The following is a 9308-nucleotide window of genomic DNA, read 5'->3' on the forward strand; positions in this document are numbered from 1 at the left end:
TTTCTTTCTTTCTGTAATCTTTAAATCTTTAATAAATATTATTTTTTTTAAAAAAGGGAATGAATGAATGAATGAATGAATATTACCATCTCCTCTTTCTCTCTTTCCCTCCACCTCTTGCAGGTTCCCTATTACGAATGGCTTGACCTGAAGTCGGAGTGGCAGAAGACTGCCTACCTGAAAGACAAGATGGGCAAGGCAGTGGCTGAAGAAATGGCAAAATAGGGAGAACAAGAGACACACACGCGCTCACAAGGGCAGTTGCCGGATTAACTGCTGGGAGGGAGGGATTCTGCCTGTCCTTGTCTACAGTCATCTTGGCGATGCTCTGAAGGGAAGTGGCCGCGAGCATCTCTGGACGCATGGAGGGGGGTCTCTTCATCCATGTATATAGATGTGCATTTGAATAAACGGTCTATTGTACAGTCCAGGTCACACTTTCGGCTGTCTGTTCCGCTCCTGGCCTGGCTAAGGAAAGAAAGAGAGTTGCTTCGGAATCCGTGTGTTGAAAGAAGCTTTTTTGTCTCCCAGGCAGTGTTAGAAACTCATATATACAGTGGTACCTCGGGTTACAGACACTTCAGGTTCCATACGCTTCAGGTTACAGACTCCGCTAACCCAGAAATAGTGCTTCAGGTTAAGAACTTTGCTTCAGGATGAGAACAGAAATCGCGCTCTGGCGGCGCAGCGGCAGCAGGAGGCCCCATTAGCTAAAGTGGTGCTTCATCTTAAGAACAGTTTCAGGTTAAGAACGGACCTCCGGAACGAATTAAGTACTTAACCCAAGGTACCACTGTATTTTTAATATTCTGTTGGGAGCTGCCCAGAGTGACTGGGGAAACCCAGCCAGATGGGAGGGTATAAATAATAAATTCTTCTTCTTCTTCTTCTTCTTCTTCTTCTTCTTCTTCTTCTTCTTCTTCTTCTTCTTCTTCTTCTTCCTCCTCCAAACCCTCTCCATCCCCTCCACCTTAGATGTCAGGTGGCCAGGGAAAAGGAGGGTGTCACACTGCTGTCTGAAGCAGCACCTGTATGCTCTGTCTGCTTCCTGGTGCATAATAATAATAATAATAATAATAATAATAATAATAATAATAATAACTTTTTTATTTATATCCCGCCCTCCCCAGCTGAAGCCAGGCTCAGAGCGGCTAACAACAATAAAAGTAACACAGCATTCTGAAATCCATTCATTCTAAAATCAATTCAAAATCAAATTAATGGCAGCCATTGGGCTACAGTTCTATGAGGATTACCAAATTACTGTACTGGGCAGAAGGGTTAAGAACAGTTTCAGGTTAAGAACGGACCTCCGGAACGAATTAAGTACTTAACCCGAGGTAAAAAGGTAAAGGTAAAGGTACCCCTGCCCGTACGGGCCAGTCTTGCCAGACTCTGGGGTTGTGCGCCCATCTCACTCAAGAGGCCAGGGGCCAGCGCTGTCCGGAGACACTTCCGGGTCACGTGGCCAGCGTGACATCGCTGCTCTGGCGAGCCAGAGCTGCACACGGAAACACCGTTTACCTTCCCGCTGGTAAGCGGTCCCTATTTATCTACTTGCACCCGGAGGTGCTTTCGAACTGCTAGGTTGGCAGGCGCTGGGACCGAGCAGCGGGAGCGCACCCCGCCGCAGGGATTCGAACCGCCGACCTTTCGATCGGCAAGCCCTAGGCGCTGAGGCTTTAACCCACAGCGCCACCTGTGTCCCGAGGTACCACTGTATATATCAGCTAGGGGCCAAATGGCTCCCTTAAACCAGGACTTCAGTCGCAAAATCGGAACACCTAGTTGCCATTTATGCACCAGGCTGCTCACAAGTCATATATTTCAATACGGCCTTTTGGTTCCTGAAATTCATTCTGATTGTGACGGTGAAATATAAAGGATGGGATTCTATAGGATGTGTTACTAGTAGTGCATGAAAACGGTCCAGATCCAAGGATCCACAGGCACACACCTCCAGATGCATCAGGAGCCATCCTGACCCCCGGGCATCTTCTGTTCTTCGCAAGTGGCCGACACCCAGGGCTATTTCCTTTGAAGCCCACTAGTGAGATCTGAGGGATTTGTTGGCGACTGTGGCAAGAGGGCTGCTGGACTTTCATGGCCCTCGGGCTTTACCCGTTCCCTTCATAGCCAATCACGGCAGTTCTGGGTAGCTCAGACTCAACAAAACATACACCGTATTCTTTGCTCTATCAGACTCACTTTTTCCCTCCTAAAAAGTAAGGGGAAATGTGTGTGTGTCTTATGGAGCGAATGCAGGCTGCGCAGCTATCCCAGAAGCCAGAACAGCAAGAGGGATTGCTGCTTTCACTGCACAGCGATCCCTCTTGTTCTGGCTTCTGAGATTCAGAATATATTTTTTCTTGTTTTCCTCCAAAAACTAGGTGCGTCTTGTGGTCTGGTGTGTCTTATAGAGCGAAAAATACGGTATGTTAGTGAAATCCCATATGCAGTAGGATGTCCAAGATGGATTGGGTCCAGTTGCAGGCTGACCACCCAGCAGGCGAATCCTCGCTTAAGAAGGCCACAGCTCAGTGGTTCAGCGTCGTCTTTCCATGCAGAACGTCCCTGTTTCAGCCCCTAGTTTTTGCAGGTGGTGCCAAAATTGTCGTCCTGCTAGCAGTCAGTGCAGACCACACTGAGGTAGATGGCTCCAGTGGTCTGTTCTGAACTGCCGGACCAAATAACAATAATACTAATAATAATAATAATATTATATTATTTATACCCCACCCATCTGGTTGAGTTTCCCCAGCCACTCTGGGCGGCTCCCAGTCGAGTGTTAAAAACAATACAGCATTAAATATTAAAAGTTTCCCTAAACAGGGCTGCCTTCAGATGTCTTTTAAAGATAAGTTAGCTGCTTATTTCCTTCACATCTGAAGGGAGGGTGTTCCACAGGGAGGGTACCACCACCGAGAAGGCCCTCTGCCTGGTTCCCTGTAGCTTGGCTTCTTGCAATGAGGGAACCGCCAGAAGGCCATCAGCACTGGACTTCAGTGTCTGGGCAGAACTATGGGGGTGGAGACGCACCTTCAAGTATACTGGACCAAGGCCGTTTAGGGCTTTAAATGTCAGCACCAACACTTTGAATTGTGCTCGGATACGTACTGGGAGCCAATGCAGGTCTTTCAGGACCGGTGTTATGTGGTCTCGGTGGCCACTCCCAGTCCCCAGTCTAGCTGCTGCATTCTGGATTAGTTGTAGTTTCTGGGTCACCTTCAAAGGTAGTCCCACGTAGAGTGCGTTGCAGTAGTCCAAGCGAGAGATAACTAGAGCATGCACCAGTCTGGCGAGGCAGTCCGCGGGCAGACAGGGTCTCATCCTGCGTACCAGATGGAGTTGGTAAACAGCTGCCCTGGACACAGAATTGACCTGCGCCTCCATGGACAGCTGTGAGTCCAGAATGACTCCCAGGCTGCGCACCTGGTCCTTCAGGGGCACAGTGACCCCATTCAGGACCAGGGAGTCCTCCACACCTGCCCGCCTTCTGTCTCCCCCAAAAATGGTGCTTCTGTCTTGTCAGGATTCAACCTCAATCTGTTAGCCGCCATCCAGCCTCCAACCGCAAAGTAGCTCTCCCAGGAGTGGCTGGGTGCAAGGATACCAAAGGAGGATGTCAAAAACATCAGAATGGCCCCTTTGAGTGCTTTATTAAAGAAAGGTGTAGACTTAGATCATAGCAGCCTGCCAGGTCTCCCAGCCTTTGCAGACCTGGGACGGACACCGCAGCAAGGAGATGGCTTGTCCGCACCCAAGCCAACGTGCTTACATTATACACAAAACAGCAAACGTCATTTTACCTGCCCAGATGAAGGACTAGGTGGAAAATACTCAGACCTTACAGATAGCTCCTCTTTCTGGGCTGAGAGCCCAGTCCCTTGAGCCCACAGATAAGCAGAGCATCACAGCAAATTAGCTTATATCAGAGCAAGTGAATCTAAACATAGATGAGCTCATTGCTGCAACAACTAGCAATTAATGGTGGGGTTATCTCGACTGCCAAGATGGCGTTTGCAGAGATTCTGGAGCAGTTTGCCTTTGGTTGAGCACGTGGTCTGATCCTGTTTACAGCGGCTTCCTCTGTGCGACTCTCGCCTTCTATGGAAGAGGTTTTTGGAGGGTAATAGCAAACAGTGGCCTAACAGTAGCAAACAAATGAAGGAATCACTAGGAAGGGGGATTACCATATTTTTCGCTCTATAAGACGCACCAGACCACAAGACGCACCTAATTTTTGGAGGAGGAAAACAAGAGGGGAAAATATTCTGAATCTCAGAAGCCAGAACAGCAAGAGGGATCGCTGCGCAGTGAAAGCAGCAATCCCTCTTGCTGTTCTGGCTTCTGGGATAGCTGCGCAGCCTGCATTCGCTCCATAAGACGCACACAAATTTCCCCTTACTTTTTAGGAGGGGAAAAGTGAGTTATAGAGCAAAAAATACGATAAACGAAGCCACAGACTCTAGAGCTATGGTGTACTCACAGCTTAAGATACTGGTTCAATAAATCTTCTGGAAGCTTATAGAATAGAATGGAATAGAATTTATTATTTATACCCCGCCCATCTGGCTGGGTTTCCCCAGCCACTCTGGGCGGCTTCCAACAAAGTATTAAAATACAGTGGTCTGTTAAACATTGAATCTTCCCTAAAGAAGCTTTTACTGGGAGCCAATGTGGGTCTTTCAGGACCAGTGTTATGTGGTCTCGGCGGCCGCTCCCAGTCACCAGTTTAGCTGCCGCATTCTGGATTAGTTGTAGTTTCCGAGTCACCTTCAAAGGGAGCCCCACGTAGAGCGCATTGCAGTAGTCCAAGTAACCCACTGACGTTTCCCGAGCTGCAGAGACAGGTCTGAGAGAAGGAGAGAGCAGAGTACTCGCAGGAGTGCTCGCCTTCGGGCAAAACAGGGAGGTGAGTCGCCGGGGGATCAGGACCGGCCGTTACCCCGACAGAGATAAAAGGCTGTCGGACCCTGCCCCAGGTTGCGGGAGCAACATTGCTGTATGCTAGATCCTGCCTGAGATCCTGTACCTGTCCTTGCCTGGTTTCCTGCCTCGTGACCTGCCTTGGCCCTGTCGGATTGATTCCTAGCAGAACCTTCAGATTCTGGACCGGTCCTGGACCGCGTTTCACGGGTCACCCCCGGGCCCAGCAAGGTGCAACTGCAGAAGAGCTTGGCTGCTGGATTGTCCCATCTCGTCCTCATGAGTGCCACCTAGATGATGATGATGATAATAATAATAATAATTTTATTTGTACCCTACCCATCTGACTGGGTTGCCCTGGTCTTGCAAGCTCACCAAGCAGGCTCTGAAGGAGCGTCTCCACCCCCATCGTTCTACCTGGATAGTGAGGTCCAGTGCCGAGGGCCTTCTGGCGGTTCCCTCACTGCGAGAAGCAAAGCTACAGGGAACCAGGCAGAGGGCCTTCTCGGTGGTGGCGCCCGCCCTGTGGAACGCCCTCCCACCAGATGTCAAAGAGAAGAACAACTACCAGACTCTTAGAAGACATTGGAAGGCAGCCCTGTTCAGGGAAGCTTTTAATGTTTGATGTATTAATGTATCTTAATATTTGGTTGTAAGCCACACTATTTCTGGATTAGCGGAGTCTGTAACTTGAAGAATATGTAATCTGAAGCGTATATAACCCAAGGCACCACTGTATAGTGGTACCTCAGGTTACATACGCTTCAGGTTACAGACTCCGCTAAGCCAGAAATAGTGCTTCAGGTTAAGAACTTTGCTTCAGGATGCGAACAGAAATTGTGCCCTGGCGGCAGCAGGAGGCCCCATTAGGTAAAGTGGTGCTTCAGGTTAGGAATAGTTTCAGGTTAAGAACGGACCTCCAGAACAAATTAAGTACTTAACCCAAGGTACCACTGTACATGCGGAGAGCTTATGTAACCCAGTGCACTCGCTGAGCGAATTCTTCTTGGAGCTGAGTTGCTGCTACTGCCTTGGGGGCTTTTATTTCCAGGAAACTGAACAGTCAACGATGGTCTCCGTTCTCCCTGCTCCACACCTCCCCCTTTCCAACGTTGTTGTTCATGCCCAGATTCGGCTGATGTGCCTGGCATGTTCAGTGGCGCATGCAGCGGTTGCCCGCAGGACGGGGCATGTCTTGGCACGCATGCCAGAATCTCTGCAGGCCCAATTCTGCCCTCCAGGGGAGAATCTTTGAGACCCCTAAGCAGGTCGTAAGAACATTGGGAGAGCCGGCTGGGTCAGGATTGGGGTGGCAGCTGACTGGCCGATGATTCAGACAGAGAACCAGTGCTTCAGTGGACCAGCGGAGCTTCATATATATCTATTAAGGGATGCAGGTGGTGCTCTGGGTTAAACCACAGAGCCTAGGACTTGCGGATCAGAAGGTTGGCGGTTCGAATCCCCGCGACGGGGTGAGCTCCCGTTGCTCGGTCCCTGCTCCTGCCAACCTAGCAGTTCGAAAGCACCTCAAAGTGCAAGTAGATCAATAGGTACCGCTCCGGCGAGAAGGTAAACGGCGTTTCTGTGCGCTGCTCTGGTTCGCCAGAAGCGGCTTAGTCATGCTGGCCACATGACCCGGAAGCTGTACGCCGGCTCCCTCGGCCAATAAAGCGAGATGAGCGCCGCAACCCCAGAGGTGGCCACGACTGGACCTAATGGTCAGTGGTCCCTTTTCCTATATATATTTATTAATTTTTACATGGAATTTCCAAAAAAAAAAAAAACAACAACCCCATACAACATATTTTCTCATCTTATCCAGTGTTTTGGACTTCCATCAACCACATCTGAAGGTTTTTCCATCTTTATCACTTAATCTGCATTTCATTAATTTCACTATTACTTTTCTTCATACTTTTGTCTGCAATATTTCACACAGTCCTCCTTACAAAACTTCTTGCGTAATCTATTGATTACAATTGCTTTTCAGATAGTTCACATGTTTACTCCAGGCCTCTGAGAATCTCTCATCCCACCGGTTTCAAATACTTCCTGTCATCTTGTCTAATTCTGCATAGTCCAGTAATTTTGTCTGCCATTCTTCTTTTGTCAGTAATTCTTCTTGTTTCCATTTCTGTGCCAATAGTACCCTTGCTGCCGTTATTGCATATAAAAACAGTTTATTATCCTGTCTATTAATATCCTCCCCTACAATGCCAAGTAGAAATGCTTCTGGTTTTTTTTAATAAATGTATATTTCAACATCTTTTTCATCTCATTATATATATTTCCCAGCAGCTTTTCACTTTCTTACATTCCCACCACATGTGATAAAAAGAACCTTCTTTTTCTTTACATTTCCAACATTTGTTACTTGTTTTATACATTTTAGCTAATTTCACTGGTGTGATATACCATCTGTACATTATTTTCATCACGTTTTCTTTCAAAGCATTGCATGCAGTAAATTTTAATTCTTCCTTCCACAGTCTTTCCCACTCTTTTAGCTGTATGTTAAACCCAAAATCGGGGACGTGGGTGGTGCAAAGCGTTAAACCACAGAGCCTAGGACTTGCCGATCAGAAGGTCGGCGGTTCGAATCCACACGACGGGGTGAGCTCCCGTTGCTCGGTCCCTGCTCCTGCCAACCTAGCAGTTCAAAAGCATGTCAAAGTGCAAGTAGATAAATAGCGGGAAGGTAAACGGCGTTTCCGTGCGCTGCTCTGGTTCGCCAGAAGCAGCTTAGTCATGCTGGCCACATGACCCGGAAGCTGTACACCGGCTCCCTCGGCCAGTAAAGCGAGATGAGCGCCGCAACCCCAGAGTCGGCCACGACTGGACCTAATGGTCAGGGGTCCCTTTACCCTTTACAATACCCAAAATCCTTGGCCCAATGTATCGTAACTGACTTGAACTCTTCATCTTTCAAATGCCATTACAGCAGCAATTTATACATTTTAGACAATATTTTACAATCGTTGTTCAACACGTCTGTGACCAGCAGAGCTTCCTAGCGCCCCTGCCCAGCCTCGCAGGGTGGTTGTGCGATCAAGGCGGCAAATGGCTTTTTGCAAATGGGTTTTAAGTTGCAGCAGGGAACGAGCTGGTGGTTAAGAAGCTTTCGGGAGCGACTCTCTGTGGAAAGCAAAGGGAGACTGGGAGCCGGCCTCGGCGTCAGATTCAATCAAGGGATCGTGATGGAAATGACCTCGTTTGCAAGAGCTGGAAGGAAGAGAAATGGCAGGAAGACGCAGCAAGGCCGAGCAAGCGCTTGAATACACACACACACACACACACACACACACACACACAGAGGCAGGTGGCCTTCCTGCCTTCCTAGAGCAGTGCAGTCCTTGGGAGCACTGAATTAAAATGGTAGGGGTGAAATTTGAATCCAGGACTCTCCAAAGGTGGCAAGCTGAGAGCCATTGCGGCATCGTGGTTCAGAGTGTGGGACTTGGACCTGGGAGTTGTTGATGTTTAGTCGTGTCCGACTCTTCATGACCCCCTGGACCAGAGCATGCCAGGCACTCCTGTCTTCCACTGCCCCCACAGTTTGGTCAAATCCTGGTAGCTTCGAGAACACTGTCCCACCATCTCGTCCTCTGTCGCCCCCTTCTCCTTGCGCCCTCCATCTTTCCCAACATCAGGGTCTTTTCCAGGGAGTCTTCTCTTATCATGAGGTGGCCAAAGTCTTGGAGCCTCAGCTTCAGGATCTGTCCTTCCAGGGAGCACTCAGGGCTGATTTCCTTAAGGATGGATAGGTTTGATCTTCTTGCAGTCCATGGGACTCTCAAGAGTCTCCTCCAGCACCAGAATTCAAAAGCATCCATTCTTCGGCTATTAGCCTTCTTTATGGTCCAGCTCTCACTTCCATACATCACTACTGGGAAAACATTAGCTTGAACTATAGGGACCTTTGTCGGCAAGGTGATGTCTCTGCTTTTTAAGATGCTGTCTAGGTTTGTCATAAGGGTGGCGCTGTGGGTTAAACCACAAAGCCTAGGACTTGCCGATCAGAAGGTGGGCGGTTCGAATACTTGCGATGGGGTGAGCTCCTGTTGCTCGGTCCCTGCTCCTGCCAACCTAGCAGTTCAAATGCACATCAAAGTGCAAGTAGATAAATAGGTACCACTCCAGCAGGAAGGTAAATGGTGTTTCCATGCGCTGCTCTGGTTCGCCAGAAGCGGCTTAGTCATGCTGGCCACATGACCTGGAAGCTGTACGCCGGCTCCCTCAGCCAGTAAAGTGAGATGAGCACCGCAACCCCAGAGTCGGTCACGACTGGACCTAATGGTCAGGGGTCCCTTTACCTTTACCTTTAGGCTTGTCATTGCTTTTCTCCCAAGAAGCAGGCGTCTTTTAATTTCTGCCTGGGT

General features: G+C 48.9%; 1 protein-coding gene across 1 annotated transcript in view; it reads left to right on the top strand.

The window, feature by feature from the left end:
* The window catches only part of TBRG4 (transforming growth factor beta regulator 4), a 34513-nt gene extending 34085 nt beyond the window's left edge, over positions 1–428 (top strand). Inside the window, exon 10 of the mRNA XM_081882403.1 lies at positions 124–428. Coding sequence (XP_081738529.1) covers positions 124–225 — 102 coding nt within the window. The 3' untranslated portion in view covers positions 226–428. The remainder of the gene's footprint in view (positions 1–123) is intronic.
* The last annotated feature ends 8880 nt before the right edge of the window (positions 429–9308 follow it).

The sequence above is a fragment of the Podarcis melisellensis genome (genome assembly GCF_964234715.1).
Source record: "Podarcis melisellensis genome assembly, chromosome: 12".
Lineage (NCBI taxonomy): Eukaryota > Metazoa > Chordata > Lepidosauria > Squamata > Lacertidae > Podarcis > Podarcis melisellensis.